A 24,252-nucleotide genomic window follows, 5' to 3' on the forward strand; every position below is an offset into this window, starting at 1 on the left:
TGTGAAGTTTATTTAAATTTCCATAATTGGAATGTATAAAATGACTAGGTATCTAAAAAAAAGTTTTCCCCCTGTTTCTGTATTCATCATTTCAGCAATCCTTTACATATATATGACAAACAAAATTGTCTCACAGCATATCATTTTCAGGTCTGCAGATATAGTATATTCTGAGGTCAAATGGGTCACATTTTAATACCACAATTTGAGATCAGTCTTTTCAATGTCTCATCAAAGCCTACTATCAATTTCATGTGTTTTGCATTTAAGAGACATTTTAATTTCCGCTTGTTGTAAAACCATCAGTTTCATTAAATCATATCCATTACTTTAAACTTGGTTGAAAAGGGCATATCAACTGTATTTCATTCACATTAAAAAATACATATGAAGACAATCCTTATTTCTTTGTTCACGTACATTGTACTAATTAATCAAGCTACAATATCATTTTTAATCACAATTAATCTACCCAAAACAGTATCTTCACTGTCTGGTAGATTAGAGCCTCTTGGACAAAACTGACATTCAATAATGTAACAGATGTATCTGAAATTGAAACAAATCTCTTGGTATGATAGTTTTAAATTCTCTTATATTATACGTCACTGTGATTTTACAATGTGAGGGATATTTAATGTGCATCAAGTATTTGATGATGGAAGCACAATTTATATTTGTTTAAAAGCATGTCCATATATAGAAAGAATATATTATGGTGAGTATTATATAAATATGCAGTCATATTAGGCTTAGCAACATAGGCAAGGCTTGGCTATGATTTTTGCCAAGCATAATAAACTTTATCTTATTATAGTTTGCTCATCTTATATTCTATTTATAACATTTATGGTACTCGTATTAATCTTGAATACAACATTATAAACACATAGAATAATCACACAGTTCAAACAATATCTCAAGAGTCCCTCTTCAGCACTGGGATTTTTATGCTTCCCATATATATATATATATATATATATATATATATTTATATATATATATATATATATATATATATATATATATATATATATATATATAGGGGAGCATATAGTCGCCGCTTCGCCGCTTTGACTCTCCGTGTGTGTGTGTGTGTGTGTGTGTGTGTGTGTGTGTGTGTGTGTGCGTGCGTGCGTGCGTGCGTGCGTGTGTGTGTGTGTGTGTGTGTGTGTGTGTTTGTTTACCACCCCTGCGAAAAATTCAAGAACTGTTCTTGATTCAGTACTTGAACATGTTCCAGAACAGTTCAAGAACATTAAATGGCCGTTCTTGAATTATGATTTCCAGAACTAAGTTCAAGAACTTGTTCTAGAACAGAATTTATTCTGGAACGAGTTCTTGAACATGTTCCAGAATGAGTTCTTGAACATGTTCCAGAACACATTCTAGAAAAGTTCAAGAACCAATTCCAGAACTTATATTTTTTTAACTTTGTTAAAGAACTTGTTCTAGAACAGAAATCAAAAGACCTCAGCGAGCTTAAATTTCTTAAACAATAATCAATTAGTTAAGTCTTGAATTTGTTTCAGACCAGTTTTGGAACATTAAATTGAACTTCTTTGGTTCATTTTTTTTTAACTATATCCCATATAAAAAACACTGCTTTTTTAGTGCAAATCTTAAATCACCTTTGACCCAAAATGGATGTGGCAGGTAGAATTCATATACATATGAATTTTGTCGGTTAGCATTTTCATTGAAGAGCAAATGTATTACAGTAAGTTAAAGACAGCAAGCAGGCTATTATATTACGATCCAAGTTAAAAATTATGACAGATGGACAGAATGACACACCAAATCCAATGATTTTTTATATGTTGCTTTATTCAAAAGGCTTATAGGTCAAGTCAGACTGCTCCATTTTTCTCTCTTCTAAGAACTTTCTGTAAGTTTTCATTTTTTTTTTTGAAACTTTGTTTATCATATGAAGTGTATTTTAATACTAATGTTTCCAGTTCCTTAAATTTAGTGTGATCTAACTGGGGTTTCACATTGTCCATACATTTGATAGTTTGCTTCCCTGTTCGGGTGCAAGACACCAATTCTTCCTGAGTGAACTTGTATAAACATAAATTTTTGAATTTGTTCTGATCCCCAATAGCCTTGCCTACAATGGCTTCAACATCTTGTTCACAGATTGCCTGGCACGGCTTAGTTTCAAGTATCGAATCAGCCTCCTTTTTTGACACACTTCCCTGTCCCTCTTTCTTCTTTGCCAACTGCCCCGTCCTGTCCGCTTTTCCCACCACTTGTTCTGTCTTAGAGTTAGATGCTTTATCCTTATCCAACTCTGAGACCCTATCCTTGAGTTTCCCTAATTTTCTTCGAAGGCCACAAACATCTTCCTCCAGTCGTTTTATTTTATTTCTGAAAACATAAATTATTATCTGCAATAAGTTTGATTTTAATGATTTTATTCCTTACTTACTCAATAATTTAAGTTGCGCATGTGTTTGGTCAAAATCAGTACAAGTGCTGTCAATAAGGCTCGATGGGTCATTGTCAGCTCGGGTACTACTGTACACGGAGTACTCTTAAGTATACTTACATGTACCCCGGGTATGGTAAATATACTTAAACGTACCCGGGAAATTAAACGCTGAATCGGTGGTTGTTGGCTTTTTTATTGAATTAATAATATTCACATTTATGTCCATTTTCTGTGAAATGACCTCTATATTATCGAAACTCGCACTCAAAAAGCATGTTGATGCAGTTTTTTTTTTTTTAAAGAGAAGTTTAAGATAATCGGTAGCGCGTTTTAAGAAATAGGATTTTGGGCGGGAATACAGCTCGGGCACAGTCTATTATCGACCAGGTATGATTAAGTATATTTACCGTACCAAGAGTACATGCAAGTATACTTAAGAGTATCCGGGGTACATGCAAGTAGTATCCGAGCCGACAATTACCAATCGAGCGTCAATAAGACAATTTTCCCAGCTTTTTTTTTTACAGACGGATGATGTTGAACTGATCCCAGAAGGTTGCAACTACCCTGTAGAAGGAGACATAAAAAGAAAAAACAAGATTAAGTTTCTTGACATATCTTTAAAAGAAATGTTTTTGCTGCTGAATAAATGGATTTAGATCACAGGGGTGACCTAATGAGTGGGTTTCTAACCAGAACACTTAATATACTTGGTAGAAACTGGCAACTACTAGACTTGAAACAACGAGTCAGAACTGGTGCAGCTGATTTTTTTTAAACATTTAAGCCTGAGAGTAGCTTTCAAACCAGGCATATATATTGTGATGAAATAAAACCGTACCCAGATGCATCTTTTCTGTTTGAACCAACCCTACTGCTTAAATACTGGCTGCTTCCTGGAGTCCCTGTACAGATAAAGCAAACACAGTTTGTGCAAGAAGTATTTTTAAGGCTTGATAAAACACATTACCAGCAGTGAATTTATACCCTCCCCCCTCCTTGACAAATAATGGTTATTTCTAACTACAGTAACTGTACAGAAAATACTACACTTCAGGGTTCGACACTAAGGCACGTCCGACAGACATTGTCTAGTAAGATCGGCGGTTGGGTTAGTAAAACTGCGGGCTAGCTTGTCTGACTGGTAGTACATAAATTTAAAAAAATATACTGATTCATATAACTATAAATAACTCTGTGAAAACCTTTACTTTTAATGTGTAAAATTACTCTTGTATACATTATTTACATTAAAACAAAACTAGTATATTTAAATAAACGCAGAGCGTTCACATGATTCATCGCTATTTTTAGACGCAAAGGAGAGCTTCCTGCAGAAATTGCTTGTTTCAATTGGTCAACTTGTCATGAATATTAATGATTTTCTGAAGTGTCGTAAAACTGTAGAGCATGTTTTTACGACTTCTATCGAAAATAGGTATCGTCAATGTAAACATTTTTGCGTAGAAGACAAGATAATGTAATTTAAAGAATGGCTCTGTTCAAGTTCGGATTTTTGTCCGACAAATCAGTTAATAAAAAAGAATCCGACGCTAAACTGACATGAAACGTAAATATGAATTAACACGAAAACGTCCCTTTTATCCTAGATGGAAAATCGAGTCAGTTCCCATGGCTTGAATTTGACGAAGAAAAGCAAAAGAAGGGTTACTTTATTGTTTTACTCTATGCATAAAAAAATCTGTTGTTCACTGATAAATCCTAATTAAACAGTAACATGACACAATTGGATTTGCTATGTCATTTATGGTCTAGTAGACATCAGGTTCGGGCTAGTACATTTTAAGAGGAGCTGGTCCAACAGTCTTGCTGTAAAAAAAGTTAATGTCGAACCCTGCACTTAAATAAATCATGGTATATATATTGACATAGCAAAAAAAATAATACATTGAATAGCAAAGAAAACTTCACCAAATTATGGCTTGATAGCATAAAATGTATCAAGCAAGTCCACAGTAAATCAGCCAATTTTCACAGCTAAGCTATAACAATTAATGTTATATATTATGATATTAGCTCAGATACTTTTTGAGATAAGCTTCATACTAACTTTTAAGACAGACATATGGGTAAAAGTGAATCTAAAAGTCTGACCCCCATCAATTTTTGGGGGCACAAATATGCCAATATATTTTTAGGTTACCTTCAAGCTTCAAAACTTTCCTTGCTGAGTGAGGCACGATTGGTGAACCCTCTGACCTTTTTAGATGTCTTTATTTAGGAGTCACTGCAAAGAAGAGAACAAACATGATCAAATGTTTACAATATACAAAGCATGTGCAGCCTTCGAATTAGCCTATAAGCCCGAGTCGATTCTTGGGCCGGTCGGTCGATTCTCAATGCTTGTAAATAGCCCGACTGGTCAATTAAATATTTGAGCGTAAAATTGTAAACAAACTGAAAAACTGTAACTACTATTATATCAATTACTTGATACATATGCGTTTTTAAGAGTCACAATTTAATTCGCTATAATTATCGGATAAATGCCTAAAGTGACGTAAGTTTTAAAGAATTGCATGAACACATGCGGCCACCATACAGATAATTTTTAAACATGATAATAATTTAATATGCATTAAAATAAAACTTAACATCGGTCAAACTGATTAACCCTTTGCATCCTGGGTTATTTGTTGTCTGCTAAAATGTCGTCTGCTGAATGTCTAAAATAAGCATTTTATTAAAAAAAAATTCAAAGAATACTATCAGAATAGCAAACAGTTTGGATCCTGATGAGACGCCACATTCTGTGGCGTCTCATCTGGATCCAAACTGTTTGCAAAGGCCTTCGAAATTCCGTTCCAGCGCTTAAAGGGTTAATGGAATCATTTAATGAGAACACGTGTAATAATAAAGTTACAACAAACAGCATAATTATCTGGTGCATTTTGTATATTAAAAAACATTTCAAAAGGAAACAGAATACCCTTTATTACTGTAATCACATGCATCAGTTTTTATTAATGGAAGTAGATTTTTTGATAATGTTAATAACTATTTTGGTGTTCCTGGCCAAAAAAAGTCAACAAATTTATATTGACCTCTTCAGGCTATTTAACATGTCTTCTGGCTATTCAAAATTCCATCTGATTAGCCCTATGGGCTATTGGGCTAAAATATTAAGCTGTAAATTACTGTACAAATAACTATTCTTTGAAAACTAAAGACTGCATCTTGAATAAAGCATTAATTGACTAGAATTAATGCAAATGAAACAAACCATTTACAAAAATAACAGTTCTGAACGATTCAGACGCTTACCGCAGTTGCGTAAATTTTGGACATAAAATTCGGATGCGGATTCGGATGTGTTTTAACTTGCAGGCTGGAAATTGTTCCAGGCTATTTCCTCATACCATGGACAATTTTCCACCGTTTTTTTTTAAATATTGACGCTGGCAAAGGCTGGAAACTTAGTCCGAATACTCCAGCCTCATATTTTCCATGGCTTTCCATGGAAAACCCTGGACAATCTACGCCTGGGTAGCCCATGACTACTGAAATCTCAAAATTGGCTACTAAATTCTCAAATTGGCTTCTAAAATGTATGTAAATTATTGAGAAATACAGCAGATGGTTACCCTTTATGAGCTAACATTCGAAATAACATGAATTTTTACACAGATTCGTATAGCGCGCCAACCTACATAGTGTACAGCAATTTTAATTTTTAAATTCAAGTTTCTTTTAAAAAAGGTTGGTAGGAAATTATTTATTCACGAAATAAAGTTTGTTTATTAAATTATAACCCGTCTGTAGATCTGCCATAGTCATTAGCACTTTTCTATGGAATTCCGTAGAAAATATTATGGAATTCTACGGAAATCGATGGAAATCCATGGAATTTGATGGAATTCCATCCACTTGCCAATTTTCCATCTGAAGCTGTTATGGAATTCCACGGAATCTTGACTAAAACTCCATGCATTTCCACGGAATGTATGGAAAACACCATGGAAAGTTGGACTTAGCCATTTTTTTCAACGGAAATCGTTATGGAAAATAACTTATACATTTTCTTGGATGGAAATCAATGGAAAATAACTTAGAAAATTTTCGCTGGTTGTCTGAAATGTATTTGTAGTTTAATACATGTATAAATTTATTTGCATCATGTATTTTGTATTTAAAAGAAAATGCAATGAAGATATATATAAATTTGTTCTAGAAATTGGAACAGTTCTGGAACTGTTCCATATTTGTGTTCTAAAACGTATGTTCTGGAATTGTTCCAAAACAGATTTTTTAGAATAAATCCAGAACATTTGTGGAAAATGGCTTAGGACTGAAACTGTTCCAATAATTTCAATAACCTTTTTAGAACATTTCAAGGACAAAATATGGTCAAAAATTTCAAAAAATGTTTTAAAATGTAGTTCTAGAACACATCTAGAATGCTTTAAGAACCAGTTAGTTCTACAAAAGTTCTTATGGGGAATAAGAACACATATAGAACACCTTACACTTACAAATAGCCAAATGAATTCATAGTAGCGACAGCAGCAGCAGCAGTAGTAGTAGTAGTTGTAGATGTAGTTGCTGTATTAGTAGTAGTAGTTGTTGTTGTTGTAGTAGGTGTTGTTGTTGTAGTAATTGATGTAGTAGCAGTAGTGTTTTTTTATATCAGTAGAGGTTGTGGTGGTAGTAGTAGTAGTAGTAGCATTAACAGTTTCTGTAGCAATAGTAGTAGCAATAGAGGTAGCAGTAGTAGTAGTTGTTGCTGTAGTAGCAGTTGTTGCTGCTGCTGTTGCTGCTGTTGTTGTTGCTGCTGTTGTTGTTGCTGCTGTTGTTGTTGCTGCTGTTGCTGCTGTTATTGTTGCTGTTGTTGTTGGTGGTGGTGTTGTTGATGCTGTAGTAATTAAAGTAGTAGTTCTGCAGAAGTAGGAGTAGTTGTTACTTTCTAAGCAATTTCTACAAGTTTAAATTCCTTAACCCTGTCCAAGTGGTTTACACACTGTTTTTTCTCAATATCAAACTCAGCCAGTCCAGGTTGTCAAATAACAATCTATCTGATAAGCCAAGCATGTGTTGTACATCAGATGTTGGGTATGTTTGCTGCAAATCTATTGGTTATAAGATATAACAGCCTTTTCTAATTGGCTGAATTCAAATACAGAAAGTTTACCTGTTAGATTGAAACATGAAACATGGTGGACAATGTACTGGTTTAACTTGTTAAAATAAAGTTAAAGACATTTAACAAACAGAAGAGTTCATTAGTTTTTCCATTAAAAACACTTTCTTAAAATACTTATGTATTTATATCATTTGGAAAGTGACATGAAATATTGCTAAAGAGTGATGCATACAGTGTTTGAGCAGTCTGTCTAGGAATAGAACAACAACTGAAGGTTTGTGATTTTTATTATTTCTAAATATTCCTTTAAATTTAATCTTCTTATGACATTATTGTAGACCTTTTTATGTGATATTTGAGGTTTTAGTATGGCAAATATTAGTTTAAAAGCAGCTGTCACCCAAATTTTCACTTAGTGGAGTTTGCAGGTTGAAAAAGGAAGTAATAAGACCTATGTGGAGAAATTAATAACGTTGAATGTAGTATCGGAATTTTATCATGCAATGTTATGGAACTGCAGGCTAAGGAAGTTTTTTACTGTGCATGTTGAGCACTCAATGCTCATTAATGGTGTTAATGTTTATTATTATCCCCCGCCATAGGCGGAGGGATATTGTTTTGGCGTTGTCTGTCCGTCCTTCCATCCTTACGTCTGTCTGTCTTTCCATCTGTCCGTAGCCATATCTTGGAAGTGCTTTGGCAGATTTCACTGAAACTTGGTATGAGTATGTATATGGATAAGAGGATGATGCATGCCATATGGCATTGTACACCATTAGTTAATAACAGAGTTATGGCCCTTTGTATCTTGAAAAAATGCTTTTTGTGTGTCCTAGGCCATATCCTGGAAGTGCTTTGGCGGATTTCATTGAAACCTGGTTCGAGTATATATATGGATAAAAGGATGATGCACGCCAAATGGAATTGTACACCATCTGTTAAAAACGGGGTTATGGCCCTTTGTATCTTTAAAAAATGCTTGTTTGAGTGTCAAATATAATACTTATGTGTCCAGAAGCATGTTGGTGGGGGATATCAATTCAACGTATTTGCTTGTAAATAAAAAATTAAACCAATGGAATTGGTTTTTAGGTATCTGAGTGTGCATTTTCATACCAATAGAATTACACATCATTCTAATTATAGCAATAATAAATTTGTACTAATCATACCAACAAATTAAGTTATGCTTAGTGCTTTGCAATGTATTCACTTCGTTTTTAGTTCTCTTTCTAAAGACCATTTAACAACTTAATATTTAAAACAATTCATGAATTACGTTCCCTATACATTTTCATTATGTGCTTTAATTACCATTGACCAGTTGATGGAAGATACTGCAGAGTTTGGCAGGGAAATAATCCAACAGCAAAGCGGCTCTTTAAGCGCATTTACCTAGAGGACTTACAGGGCCACAAATTCATGGTAAATATTGTCATGCCCTCGGCTAGATAAGTTATTTAATGTTAACCACCTGAAAGTATTTTGTCTTTTTGGAATTCAATATATTGGTCTAAGTCAGTTACACTTTTCTGGATCCTGGGATAACTTTAAAAGTTCTAAGTATTTTTTCATTAAACTTGAAACATGAACAGATGACAATAAGGACATTTTGCACGTCATTTCATGTTGTTTATAATGCAAGAATTCTGGTTGCTATGGCAACAAATATATTTAACAAACTTAAAATAGTGAAGTTTTACAGTTAGGGGACCATATTGCTTTGCAATCTCTTGTTATAGTTTGAATGTAAATAACTCTTTGCTTTAGACATTTTTATGATTTTTTATTCTGTAGAGCACATGTGAGCAGTATACAATGTACCTCATACCAAAAAGGACCCGGAGGCAGTGACTGGTGTTCAATATTCTCAGAAGAAAAGGAAAATGGCAGTGGAAGACTTGGACAAACATTTTTAAAAACTAGCCTCTGTGTTAAGCCTGGCAGTCTGTGGCTGGTGACATGTTTTATTTTGGTTACTTCTTGTATAAAAAAGACCAGTTATTTATTTTGTGAATTGTATTTTGTGTTTGTTTTTGGTCTTAATTTATTTGTTGTTTTTTTTTAATTTAGAAATTTGAAACTTGGATTATTGAATTAAGTCCGTGTTCAACAGTACTGAGCATAGTATAATAAATAACCAATTTACAACAGTTGTTAATTTGTTATGTATTATTATTAACTATGCTCAGTATGCATGGGAATTTGTTTTCTAGAAAGTTGGTTTCAGACTAAAATATTTGAAGTTAACCTTCGGAACTTTTCTAGAATTGTACTGGAACACATCAACTAGAATTTACTGAACTTCTGTTATCATACTGAAAGTGTTCTAGAATTAATAAGGAACAGTTGTTGAACGTTAAAATTTATGAGAAAAAATTCTAGAACAATTGTGCGTGATGTGTGTGTGCATGTAATTGTGTGTGTTTAGGAACATATGTGAGAAAGGAAGTATACTTGTCATTAGAGAAATGTAAAATTCTACTTCTATGTTTTATATTGTGCCTTTTATAAGTTTTTCTTTTCTCACCTGTATATGCGTGCATGTTTATGGATGTGTTTTTGAATGTGTGCATGCATGCTTGTGGTTAAGAGAGTTGGTACTTTATGAAAATGTAAAACCACTCATTTTTGAATATGTACTGTGACTGCATGTGTGTGGTTAATGATTGATGCCAGATCTTGCACTTGTTTAACTTCTATGATGAAACCTTTAGTTACATTCACATTTGTCATTTTCAAAATCAATAAAATGCCTTTGATCTATAATCTGTTGTTTTTTTTCTATTTTATTCCAGCTTTTTATTAATTTCCATAGCTTTTCAAGGAATTCCACGGCATTCTATGGAATTCCACGGCATTCTATGGAATTCCACGGCATTCCATGGAATTCCACGGCGTTCTATGGAATTCCACGGCGTTCTATGGAATTCCACGGCATTCTATGGAATTCCACGGCATTCTATGGAATTCCACGGCATTATATGGAATACCACGGAATTCTATGGAATTCCACGGCATTTTATGGAATTCCATCCCATATCAAGTCCCCCTTCTGTTTTTTTTTCACTTTTCCATTGATTGCATGGAATCAGATGGAAAGTTAGTGCCAATACTCCACGGAATTCCATCTAACGATTTCCATAGAAATCCATATGATTCCACGGCAGATCTACAGACGGGAATTTATAAATTACAAACGTGATAAAATATATATATATCGAAAATCACATTCAACTCTTATTAGACAGTGCCGGTTAGATTTAGGTGCCACGTTTAGATAAACATTTTAAGATGGCGTATTCGTCGGATTTAACCTTAAACACAAGGTGAGTCAATTACAAGGTTTTCCAAAAGTCACCCCTGCGAAATGTTGTTCTGCAGTTCACGAATAATTCGTGAACAGTTCATGAACTGTTCATGAACCGAGTTCATGAATAGTTCACGAATAGTCAGAAAACAGAAAATGAGCCACGTCAATGAAATGTTCTTGAAATTTTAGTTCATGAACTGTTCATGAACACTATTGGCATGAAGTGTTCATGAAATATTCTTGAAACCTAATGGCATGAAGTGTTCATGAACTATTCTTGAACCATAATGACATGAAATGTTCATGAACTACAGTACAGGCAACGTGTACTTTGACAAACGCCACTCGTCGCGGTGTTCATTTTACGGTGTTCGCTTACCAAACGACCCACGCGATGGGTGTTCAGATCAAATATTCGCGGGGGCCGTTTTCAATAAGGTGGACACCGCGAATCACCGCGGACCCATTATATCTACCGCGGTGTTCATCGTGTTCGAAAAAAAAAAATAATTAAATATAAACGTAAATTATTGATCCCTTTCATTTAAAGCGGGTATATACGTTGTTGTCAAATATTTATGAATTTATATAAAATGTGTAATAAACTTATTATATATATATTTAAATATAAATTAAAATAAAAGTTAAGAAGAACGTGTCGAAAAATGCGAAATAAGCCAGATATTTAATTCTGAAATTTAAAACGGCTGTGCAGCCGAATTCGCTAGCATGTAAACCATACATGTACGATGTGAATCTAAACTTAGTTTAACGGTTTATTTGAATTCCTGCAACGATATCTATTCATACGACACACGAACACTAACTCCGATCCTAATGCAAAGACGAATGCTTCGGTTATTGTAGGAAAATATGTACGTCACAATCGACTCGGGGCGCTAATTTGTCTTTGCTGCATTTTATGAAATTCGGCTTTAATGTGTAATTTTTCTTGCCTATTTTGTGTTATTGTAACATATTTTATCAATGTATTACAATTAAACACATATAAAAAATCGTATATACCCGCTTTAAGCGATAATGAATACAAGTAAATATAGTCTATTTTTATGTACATGCTGGTCGAAGGATATTTTAAGTATTTAACTTAATATTATGCGCATCTAACAATATATGCAATGTTTATAGGTGTCTATCGCAACCGTCGGTTATTTTTTGGTGTTGTCACTTTACATAAACTTATATCTATGAATGCATCATCAACATTCTAAAACGATATCCCGGAAAAATAAAAAAATCATTTGAATATCAATTGTACTTTCGTTATGATTAGGGGTACGATGTAAACCTAAATTTCATTTTAGTGCAGATTCATTCATACGACACAAAGACACAAATTTGTTTTACGGTCATTTCGGCTTAGAGGACTGAACTGTCATGAAAAATATCGAATATTATATTTTTTTATTAACCACTGGAAGCAAGACGAGTTGTAGATAATTTAAAGTGATGGGCATTTTGTTACTGTTGAATTGAGCTGAAAAGAAACGGGTGAAAACAATAAGTTATAATGAATGTGGTATCTGAAATTATCTACAACTCATCTTGTTACCGGTTGTTTATAAAAAATTTATATTATTTTCGATATGTTACATGACTCACCCATCCCTCTAACCTGAAATGATCCGTAAAACCAAATTGTGTCATTGTGTGGTATGAAAGAATCTGCATGAAAACTACATTTAGACTCGCATCGTACATCGATTCATTTCTGTCGTAAGTTGTCAAAACGAAAGTACGGTTGATATTCAAATGGATTATTTTTCTTTTCGGGATATTGTTTAATTATGTTGATGCTGCATTAACAAATACAAGTGTATATCGAGCGAAAACACAAAAAACAAACAACGGTTACGATACACACCTACATTGTATATTGCAAATACTGTTAGTTGCCCATAATATCACTTTAAGTACGCATACATTTGCACATACATGTAGTTTATTATGTTCATTTGTACATTGTACATGTAAATTTAAAACTCTTGAATGACCATCGCAGACATCCTGTACGAAAAGGTTTGGGCAGACTGTAACCAGATTATGTGCAAAATAAAATACACAAAATCTGTATAGAACCTGTGCAGAAAATATTTGGTGTCCATTAAAAATGAGTTAAAGCAGATTTCTATTTATAGATTTTTTCAATATAAACAAAGAACGAATTCTGTACAGATTTTACGAATTATTTAAATTAAGCAGAATATTTTAGGGGCAGAAAAAAATCTGGGCAGAATTAAATGTGGGGAGAACCAAAATGTGAGAATGGGATTCTGTGCAAAATAAAATCTGTACACAAATTAAAATCTGTACACACAAAAAATTCTGTACAGAAAAATGTAGCAAAATGTAAAGTAAAATATATAGACTGTAAATATTAAACATTTTTATTTAATGATATTATGACATGTTTATATATATATATATATAAGAAAAGTAACAAATACTGATAGTCAATAAAATAAAATAATTTACTCTTACACATCCCGTTAAGAAATAAATCCCTAAATACAACACACATTACTGTATCACTGTTATATGACTTAAAAACACAGTAAATAAAGTAAGTTTATGTTTTAAGAAATTACAGTTATTATATTGAGATGAAAATTCTTTTTAGAGATCTTCATTTGCCTGAACTAGACCCTGGTGAGGTACCATCACTCTGTGACTGCACTTAACTGAGCCAGTGGTCAATTGTCAGGGGAAAGTTGCTACACAATCTTTTTTGATGGTTGCTGAAAGCAAAAAATACACATAACTATTTTTAAATCATTTTGTTTAGTCAATCTGAATGAAACAATCATATGGGATCTACTAAAATTACAACTTAAATAACGCAACATGGTTCACCAACTTGCTTCTCTTTATATTTTGCTTTTTACATTATAAAATAAATTTGAAATTTTTTCAGATGTAGGTCATTTCATAGGGTGGGTGTTTTATAAAAAGACAATTTGTAATGTTGATTTAATTACAAACCACATTCTATTAAGTTTTTGCTTCACACCTTTTAAGTGATATTAACAGCACCATTACTCTGTGACTGCACTTCTGAGGTCGTTGTCAGGGGTAAGTTGCTACACAATCTTTTTTGAAAATCGCTGAAAGCAAAAAAAATACAATTTACTATTTAAAAATGACTTTGTTTAGCAAATTTGAATGAAGTGATCATATAGGATCTACTAAAATTTAAAATTAAATAATGCAACACCTTTTAAGTGATAACAATCATAGCTTTCGTAAATATGTAATTGAAAAAAAGGCTTTACATTTTGTGGCAGAGTAGTAAAAAATATTCATAAATAAATCTAAGTATTGGTTAAATTGTCCTTTCATTTGGTCACTGATTAGGCAATTGATTGTTACAACTATATGTTGGTTTTGTAAGATAGAGATACCTTTGACTGACTTATGTCTTTTATGTGAACTTACTGCAAAGATAGTTGGTTTCATCATTTATTTAAAATGTTAATCACCCACCAAAACAGATCTTTGTAACTGTTAAATTATATCATTAAATTAAACATAACATTATAAGATAACAATGTAAAGAAAAACAATACAAACCTGTTTAATAGTTCAAAGCATTTCCAAAAGGGCCGCTTCATTACTCACTGAATTCCTCTTTTAGAGACTTGTTAACACACAAAATGTTGATTTCCACATTCTAATTAATTGTTTAAGAATGTCCATTAAAGTATATCAGGATATTGTTAAAACTTCAACTTTAAAAATTCCCAAGATTGCTTTGAAACTACATTTCAGGTCCTGCATGGATCTATGTTTACACGTTCAAATTTGGCTCCCAACCAATCAGAAGAGATTATACACATTCCAGCAAGCCAGTAAAGATAGCCCCAGTTTCACATTACAATTATCAAGCGGGCAGGATTTGTTTGTTAGGGGTTTATGATTATTTTCAAGTGAACTGTTACAGAGGTGTATACAAGCACTGACATTACAATATTTCATAGATAGAGTCAGAGGAAGGCAAACTAAACATTTAACCCCAGTGGAAATACATATATACTACCATTAAAGCAAAGCAGTTTTCATAAGTCAGGGGGGGAGGGAGGGGGAATTGAAAAACAATTTTCAATTTGTATTCAACCCTAAATCAAGTCTACTGTAAGAACCTTAATTCAAAGATATTTTATGATTATAGTAGATCTACATGTACTTTAAGTGTTTAAAGGTAAATTATCATTACATACTCAAATATTTTAATATTATGACATGTAATATATACATGTATGGCAATTATTTTATAAATTGAACTGAACATAAATATTGTTTTTCTTGTATAGGGCAAATGTTTCTCATAATAAACATTTAGAAACTTGAATCAGAAGTCTATTTTTTTAAATTATTTAAGTCCCATTTTGAAATTTTGTTTCAATAGTTTTCTAAGTCCAATATTCTGCTTTGCTTAACTGCCAAGTACCAAAATTCTGTCTTGCTAAAATGCAGAGTGCTAAAAATCTGTCTTATAAAAATGAAAAGTATAAAAATTCTGTTTGGTATAGTAATATGTACAGATGAAATTCTGCTTCATTGTAATTCTGCTTAAAAAATCTGTACAGTTTTCCAGGCAGATTCTAGGTCTGTGTCCTCTTTGTACAGAATAAATGAATTCTGTCTTGATTCTGGGCAGATTTTGTACAGACTCAGTACAGAATCTGCAAAGAATTTTCGTACAGGAGGTATTACATGTATCAATGGCCGCGCGGCATTGCGGTGATCACGGGTGTTCCAGTTAATGATAGCGTGCAATCGCGGCGATTTTGGGTGTTCGCCGAACACCGCGGTCAGTAGCGTGTCCGCCCCCCGCGAAATGTCACCCATCGGGAAAATTGAACACCGCAGACACGCGTTTTTGTCAAAGTACACGTTGCCTGTACTGTATTCTTGAACCCTTATGGCATGAAGTGTTCATGAACTATTCATGAACACCAATGGTATGAAGTGTTCTTGAACAGTTCATGAACAACACAGTTCTTGAAAAGTTCTTTAGGATTTTCTGTTCATGAACAGTTCATGAACACTTTCCTTCTATTTTTCAATGGCTCATTTTCTGTTCACGAACTGTAAGTGAATAGTTCATGAACTATAATTCTTCACGAGTTCATGAACTGAGGTCTTACGAAGGTTATTATAAGTGTAAGCAAACATGAGAGACTACAAACAATGTCATCAGCCACAGACTGCCAGGCTTAGCACAAAGGCTAGTTTTCAAATTGTTTGTCAATGTCTTCAACACACTGCCATTTTCCTTTCTGGCGCATATTTGAGAATGTTGAACACCATGCACTGCCTCCGGGTCCTTTCTGGTATGAGGTAAACTGTTCACATGTGCTCTAGGGAATAAAAATCATTAAAAAGGTCTATAGTAAAGAGCTATACACATTCAAACTATTATAAAAGTGAATCTATAATCAATATACATTGGGATCTGAAAAAAGGAAATGGACTGAAATGTCTGGTTTTGTTAGGCTATTGCATGGTGATTGGTCTGATATTGTTCTGTAGGACATCTATCTGGGGTAAATTAAACAAGACATAAGTAATATTTAAAATTCATATCATGTATATCAAAACATATTATATTGGCCCCAAAACTAAGATACTTCCCATAAGTGATTATTTTACATAATAACGAACAAATACACATTTAATGTACAGTTACTTAGTGCAAGCCCAGTACCTTGAAGACAGAATACACTGCAGTATGTTTGAAGATTTTTCCAGCATTTGGTTGTGGATGCCCACTCAAGTTGATTTTTGCCATATGGGGGACATTCATCACCCTGAAATCGGTCTGTTCATTACAATAAGTTACATAAAAAACTTAATTTATAAGCATCTGCATTGCATATGTTATGATTAACATAGCAGATTACTATTTATTGTAGTATTTGATTTCTTTCTTTTTTAAAGAAAACTAACCAGATTTGTTCTGGAAGCGAATTATTTCAGTTAAATATCTATTTTATTTGGCATGGCAGTTATTTTATTAGATAATTAAGACTTTGTACCACTTTAAAGCTTGTTTCATTATTGAACATAATGATATATCTTTTGGAGACTGTTGCACTGTGTACCACAAATATGTACATAATTTCCAGTAAACTGTTACATCACAGACTAATGGTACAAAGTCCACAGTGTACGAACTCTGTAAAGATAGTTCCATTTTATTTATAGCTAAGTAAATGATATAGACACCTTTGAAATTATTCTAATCACATCAGTTTAAGAATTACTTAACTACCAACTTATCACGCTGATTCTTTATCTAAATTTAAATTCCAAAGAGCACAAGCAAAACTTCCAAACATAATGATACATATGTAATACCACGAAAATATATGACTCATCATTGCAATAGAAATTTGCGAGTTACAACATGTTTCATCCTATACTTAACATAATATTCTTAAAATGTTTACCTGTTTGTTTGTCACTTTTTCCCCAGTAGAACAGCGTATAGTAAACTCTACAGACCACAATATTTGTTGACAAGAACGAATAACTGAACACGTTTAAATAAAATAACGCCGTAACGTTACTTCCGGTGAAGACTGGCATTTCCTGTCATCTATTTTCGCGACTGTCGATCCGTGAACTACGCGTAAGCTAAAGTGAAATAAACAGTAATTAAGACCACGACTACACTTCGGGAGTTTATATAAACGCAGAGAAACAATGCCTAGAGAAGAACGTATCCAGTGATCATAGTTTCAAGGCTAATTCAGTAATTGAACTTTGTGTTTTGTTGGAAAAGTTACGGTTTTGAAAGACTGTGTTTAAGAGAAAGATTGATATAATTGTAATTGTTGATCATATTTATGTGACTGGAGTTAATGATAAAAGTCAACTATTGGACGGAAGTGCTGATAATTACAAAGAAAACTATAAGTGAAAATACTGTCGCGGTCGCCGGATTGTCGAATTCAGATGCTGATTGACAAGTCAGATGGAAATGTAGGTTTTTCACTGATTTATGTGATTTTTAATGTATATCCCATTTTTCAATTAATAAATTAAATGTAGCATAAATGGTCAGTTTCGTATCCATTAGGAATAATACATGTATTTGGTATTAAATTTGGATGATGAATGTTGTTTTCCCTTATTTATTAATCCAGTTAGAAAGTGTTCATCATACAAAATACTAGTAATGACATGCATTGTCACGAATGTCTGAATTAATAAAAGCAATGACACTTACACACTATGGATTATATCACACTTACTATTAAACAGGTCAGTTGGTACTCCTATACAAGTGCTTGTTTATTTGACCTCGGTTTAGACTACAATTGTTTTGTTAAATATTAAACATGAAGAAAATGTCAATTATAGTAAACTGTAGATGTCATTTCTTTCCAGAAAAAAGGCAAGGCGAGGAGCGAATTATCGGGGGCAGTAACTGTGTAAAACCGTCGAAAAGGCATTTCAGTAGCTCAGGATACTTCATGGCATAAACTGGGTTTCGGCAGTCTAAAATGTAAGTTAATTGTAACAAACACTTCATTTGAAGCAAAAGATTGTCACTGAAGCAAAACTTTACATTTAATTTTATTAAAACAATTTAGGATTGTATGTCTGTCTGACCGTCTGTCTGTCAGTTTATTTTTAACTTTTAAACTTGTTAAGATATCAACTCCAAACTTCATGCATAAATAGTGCACACACATTACTACATATGTACAATAGCTGCATTTTATATGGATTTAATTCCCCTGTTCAGTTGTCCTTGTTTTACTGTCCAAGTTAGTTGTCGGGGGTGATATTTAGTTCTCCTTAAGCAATGGTTCTAGTTTTATTATAAAATCAAATAATTTATTTCAGCACACACATTCTTGATGTCCAAGCAAAAGTATGGAGGGCAGATAGTGAAGTAGGTCATTTCTCATCATATCTGTAAAACATATCTGTGAAACGGGCCAGTGGCGGCAAAGAAACCAGACCGGCCAGGTTGCACGTGAACATGAATGTGTCCACAAGTTTACTGGAGTGTCAGTGGTGAGAAGGGACTCATAAGGAGCTTTGAAGAGGGCAAGCCTGTTGAGATTTTAGAGGGTGATGGATATAATAATATAGAAATTCGCGTGAAAAGGAACATAAACCTTACTCTACAGAAACGTTTTGATAAAAATCATGTCAAGAACATTTTCATAATGAAGAACTCAGATTGTCAGCCCAGGCGGAGTTCTGCAAAAATCGACCATGAAAATCATGTTTATATTGTGTATATAATAATAAGTTTAATGTTATCAATCACTATTCATTAATGAAGCTATTTTCCTTTTTACTGGTATGATTGAATGATTGAATATGCCATATGTCTTAATTTTGAATTGCTTTATTTCCCCTGTAACATGTTAAAGTCATACTCATTTTTATCTATTTTTGAACATTTGAACTCCTCAATATGCTCACATGTAAAAAGTTGCAAATTTAGTATGGTGTTTCTGGCAAATGTGGGTACCTTTGATTTTGAGGCAGGAACTTTTCATTTTTACTGGTGACCCTTTTTAGTAAATCAGGCTAATGTATAGTTTTAATTATTTTTTCCGAATTTTTCAATAAACCAAGTCAAGAATAGTTCATGAACCCTTTTTGAATTCTTAGGATTCATGAAAAGTTCTTCATTAGTTCTTAAAAAAAGGCAAAAATATTCAAATTAAAGTAATTAAGAACTGATACGTTTTGAATTGTGTTGGTTGATTAACTAAAATAGATAATTTTTAGCAAGAATGATGTCTGGCTGAACTTGTGCAAATATTGTTGGTTGCCTGAAGTTAAAAAAATGAAGCTTACAATTAGATGAAATTTACATGGTTATCATGTATAAAGAATGTAAAGATCAAGTATTTTAAGTTAAAAAATAATAATCTTAAATGTTACTTACATTAATCAGTATGAAAATAAAGAACTTACAAGATTAGTATGCTAGACATTTCAATATTACTTTCAAAAATATGTATGAAACATCTAGCACAAAGGAATTAATGAATTATTCATGATGGATCCTTAAAGTCCGTCTCAGAAAAGTCATTAGAAATACTTGTGCATGAAATGTTCATCACTAAGTATTTATGGTTAGATGAAGAACTGTTCATGAACTTTGAAATGTTCAACAATAATTCATAAACAGTTCATGAACGTGTCTTAAGAACAGTTCATGTCCAAAAGTTCATGAACCAAGCTCAGGAACTCTTTCAGAACCGTTCATGAACAGTTCTTGATTGGCATGAAGTGTTCATGAAATCATGAACAACATTTCGCCGGGGAATAAATGCCGTTTAAGTTGTACGAGGTTGTTTTAACAAATATTTATTGAATCCGATCATTTTCTGACATAGTTTTTGACAATAATTAATTTCTTCCATCGAGAATCATCTAGGTCGATCTAGACTAGTATTTCGGATTCGTTTTGGATCCGTTGTATATTCAGATTAGGGAATGTAGAGGGTGTTGGGTATATTTGAATGTCTGAGCTATTTAAGTAAAATTTATTGTATAAACACTTTGATCTGGTTATTACTAGTTTGTTTTTGATGGCATATATGTAAAATAAGTAAGCATTCTGTTTTTTCCTATATACGATATCTTTTAATGAATAAAATTGGGACGTGGAATAAGATTGTGTCGCAGAGCAACAGATAAGGATCGTTTTATCGTTTTTACGATTTTTATTTTACAGAAAAGGAAATGAAATAAAAAAATCGATTGTACTATAAATGATAATGAAATTGGAAAACAAATTGCAATTGATTCTTTGTTGTTTCATTTTAACCATTCCCTCCATACTGTGTGATTTGAATTAGTATATTGTAACCTTTAGTGCGGTCGTAATATTAGTGACAAGTTTATATGAACACCGGTTCAGAATGGTGCCTACATAAAAAATTCTTCCTTCGAAAAAAAGTATGCGAAGGTGTCGACATCTTTTTCTAAACGAGGAAGTGCTAAGAAAATGCCATTAGCAGCGTGCGCACCTAATATGTTTCAATTTGTAACGCAAAACAAACCGTTGGGTAAAGACGTAAAGAGTGCTTTAAAGCTAAAAAGGTGTGCTCTGAGACTGAAACACAGGAATGTTAAAAAACAGAACACATTATCATACATGCTTTGTCAATAGAAAATTAAATGAATGTATTTATATAAACAAGCAAACATTGACAATATGAATACATAATGACTTAAGTTAATTTATTGCAATAAGAATTGCTACAAATTGTGGGACGATTGAACTTTACCGGTACGCAACACTTAACATCAAACAGCGTACCCTAACCCTTAACACCTAACACATAACAACTTATGCAACATCTTATAATCCTTTTTATCCTATATATGTCCTTAGTATCGGGGGCTTAGTCTAACCGCCCTCGACCCCCGCTTTGTCAATAGTGGTTAACAACTGCGTACCAGTAAAGTTCAATCTAGCCCAAATTGTCACCACCGATAATTAAAGAGCTCATCTCATCCAGAAATAAAGGTAAGTTTTTTATCCACTGTAAAAAACTTTTTGACAAATTTATTTGAGGGAAAAAACTAATTGTTTCAAAAAAGCTTGCAGTGAAAACTAATTGACATATAATCTTAACTGTTGCCCTGGTGTCGGGTAGTCTGAACCGCTCATCGGGTATTTTTGGACGACAAACAACATTGTGAATAACATGTAATATCGATGATGGGAATTTAATTAACCTTAGAAATATAAACAACACATTCAGGTATCTATAATAATTTGATATTTTTATATAGTTGATTAAATAATTACTACTGCGGCAGTGTATTGAGAATTCATTGTGCATTTGAATAATATATATGCAATACATGTACATGCTATCAACATCAATAGTCATGACCAACGTTATGTATACAACTAATTTAAATGTTAAAAAAGGTCACAATATAAAAAAATTAACGCATTGAAAGCCTGCAGCAAGGATATAGCCTTGTTGGTGACCACAGCATGGCTAAACGGCTCATCTCTGTAATTGTTTAACGACTTCACGCCAAATTGTCGACTAATTATGAGTTTTTAGAAATAAAATTAAAAACTTAATAAATATGTGTGTACTGTAACTGTATGGTAAATGTTAATTTGTTGATCGATCACTCATTTTATAAATAATATATTACGAGGGGCGTTTTTCCAAACCCGGGCTTAATGCATGTCCATAAATGATGATTGTCCAAAGTTAGTTTGTGCAGTTGCCACATGCTAATCAGAGATGACTTTTTCTGTGTTATTTAATATTCTGTTTCTGTGCAGTGTCTTCTAAACATAATTTCAACATATCACTGCTAAGCCTTCAAATTGAAGGATCCCGGTTCGATTCTTAAGGCTCAGCACGATATGTGAGGTTTGGTAATGAAATTATTTCTTCTAAGGCCACTCGCCCCTTTCATTTAGTCAATTAGGGCAGTTACATTGTATCTGTAACTGATATGAGTATTAATAATACAGGTAAAAGGGTTTTTCCTCGCTTTATTGGGAAGAGGCCCTAGCCTATGGATTTTGGGAAAAAATTGCTCATTTTGGGAAGAATTTTGCTAAAATTACTGCTTTGGGAAATAAAAAAGCTGGTGTAAGTTAGGATTTTGGGGAAAACTGCATGATTTTAAAACAATTTTCAATTGGGAAGGGAAGGGGCCTTTAATAGGCCCCTGTTATATATAATTTTAAAGGCTGAAAACCCCTGGGTTTTAAAACCACCCTACCCAGGTAAACATGTGAGTCAGGTTAACTGACCGGTCATTTATATGTGACTGAAATACAGTTGAATACAGCGAAAATCAAAATGTACAAAACAAATAAAGTATAATTATTATAAAAACTGGCATCTGAATATTGATTTAGCAGCTAACATGACATTCTTATTTTTATCCAAACATTTTTATACATTTATAATAAAGTACTGTAGATTACAAAAATATACTGATTAGTTTTATTTCACGTTTGAATGGGACTTTATAATAAGTACATTTCCAGTGAGTTTTTACGTCTGGATAAAGATAATACGGTTTGAAATTACCTGACACATTAAAAATGTTGTCGTTAAATTACGAACAATAAATCTTGAATGAATCATTTTTTTTATATTTAGTAGACGCTTGTAGACGAAAGTTGTTTCCTTAACCATATTGTCTGCTTGCGGAATGTCAAGCTAATCTTTGGCTATTTTTAAAAGTCTAATTTTAGACAAATAAAATTCAGTACTTACCAGATATAGCAGACGCTTCCTAAGACAATTGATATAGGTAAACGACTGGATTTTTGATGTTGTACAGCTTATTTAATTGATTAAGAAAACAGTATAAAAAGGTTGTTCGAAAATACCAAACAGTGCAAAAATACCCGACAACACTCTACAACATTAGTGGAAAATTTAATTGTATGAAGCTTTTTTTCTGAACTTATTTTGCTTATTATTTGTAAACATACATATTCATATAAATTGTTTACCATTCATTTATGTTCTAGTTTATGTAGGCCTACAATTGTGATAATTTCATTTTTATATTTTATGTAATAAAACCGTGCATAAAATTATATTACTAATTTATTTTTTAGAAATGACATCAACTAGTTTTTGCTACCATAACATTAAATTTTGCTCTGTATATTTTCTCACTTTTTTGGTCATAATCGGAAAACCTTTATAGAAAAGTCTACCAGAATTTGACAGTTGATCGACAGTTACCATGAAAACTCACCCACAGTGCTTTCTATTGCTTCACTGACTAAGATAATATTGTATTGGCTCTAAAAATATCAGTATATTAAACATATTGGATCGTTTAATACATGTGTACTAAATATTTGTTTTATATCGATAATAGACGTTACCAACAGGGGCGTAGCTGTTATTAGGCACAGATGGCCTGGGCCTACAATTTTTTTTAAAACATGAACAAAATAAAAATGCTTCAACTTCGAAAAATGCATTAAAATGTTGACTTTGAGGGGGTTAGGTGTTATAGATCTGCATTTCATAATGACATAATCCTCAGACAATGGATTCTGATTCAGATGATATATCTTCCAATTATCAACTCTACTTCTTTCTGTATGAATAGATTCTAGCTTGCTTCTTTTCACGTAACTTGCTGTAACAAGTTTACATAGATCTATTTGTATATCTTCCTGTCTCCCTTTCAAAGCTACAGTAAGTTGTAATCGATTATCATTGGATTTTTAAGAAACATTCCAAATGATGTTAATGACCGCGGAAATTTAAAATGGAGCACTTGTTGGTTCTGTCCTTTGATGCCGAACTAAAACAAAATTTAGTTCTCTGACATTGAGATAAAACAGTAAACGAAACACAGGCCAAAGTCTTATATTTTCCTATATTA

At 32.8% G+C, this 24,252-nt stretch overlaps 1 protein-coding gene and 3 long non-coding RNA genes across 4 annotated transcripts in view; 2 read left to right on the forward strand and 2 right to left on the reverse strand.

Moving 5' to 3' along the window:
* Positions 1–1,570: 1,570 nt before the first annotated feature.
* On the reverse strand, positions 1,571–5,950 carry LOC127839934 (uncharacterized). Its single transcript, XM_052368327.1, has 4 exons — positions 5,922–5,950; positions 4,599–4,666; positions 3,276–3,339; positions 1,571–2,370 (listed from the first exon to the last, which is right to left on the reverse strand). The coding sequence occupies exons 1-4, from the start codon at positions 5,948–5,950 to the stop codon at positions 1,851–1,853; spliced, it is 681 nt and encodes a 226-aa protein (XP_052224287.1). The 3' UTR covers positions 1,571–1,850.
* Positions 5,951–7,433: 1,483 nt separating this feature from the next.
* The window catches only part of LOC127839016 (uncharacterized), a 110,844-nt gene continuing 94,025 nt past the window's right edge, over positions 7,434–24,252 (forward strand). Inside the window, exon 1 of the long non-coding RNA XR_008030107.1 lies at positions 7,434–7,809. This is a non-coding gene — a long non-coding RNA (uncharacterized LOC127839016). The remainder of the gene's footprint in view (positions 7,810–24,252) is intronic.
* LOC127839017 (uncharacterized) lies at positions 15,795–17,489 on the reverse strand. Its single transcript, XR_008030108.1, has 3 exons — positions 17,322–17,489; positions 16,577–16,679; positions 15,795–16,229 (listed from the first exon to the last, which is right to left on the reverse strand). It is a non-coding gene; the product is annotated as an uncharacterized LOC127839017 (long non-coding RNA).
* On the forward strand, positions 17,510–18,915 carry LOC127839020 (uncharacterized). The gene is made up of 4 exons (XR_008030113.1): positions 17,510–17,856; positions 18,265–18,382; positions 18,727–18,852; positions 18,883–18,915. It is a non-coding gene; the product is annotated as an uncharacterized LOC127839020 (long non-coding RNA).

Source organism: Dreissena polymorpha, chromosome 7 (genome assembly GCF_020536995.1).
Source record: "Dreissena polymorpha isolate Duluth1 chromosome 7, UMN_Dpol_1.0, whole genome shotgun sequence".
Lineage (NCBI taxonomy): Eukaryota > Metazoa > Mollusca > Bivalvia > Myida > Dreissenidae > Dreissena > Dreissena polymorpha.

Coding starts and splice junctions, on each gene's coding strand:
- LOC127839934 (XM_052368327.1), bottom strand. CDS start 5,950: ATGGGCTACCCAGGCGTAGATTGTCCAGG. Junction 3,340..4,598: donor GAAAGTTTTGAAGCTTGAAG/GTAACCTAAAAA, acceptor TTATCTGTACAG/GGACTCCAGGAAGCAGCCAG. Junction 2,371..3,275: donor AACAGAAAAGATGCATCTGG/GTACGGTTTTAT, acceptor TTATGTTTTCAG/AAATAAAATAAAACGACTGG.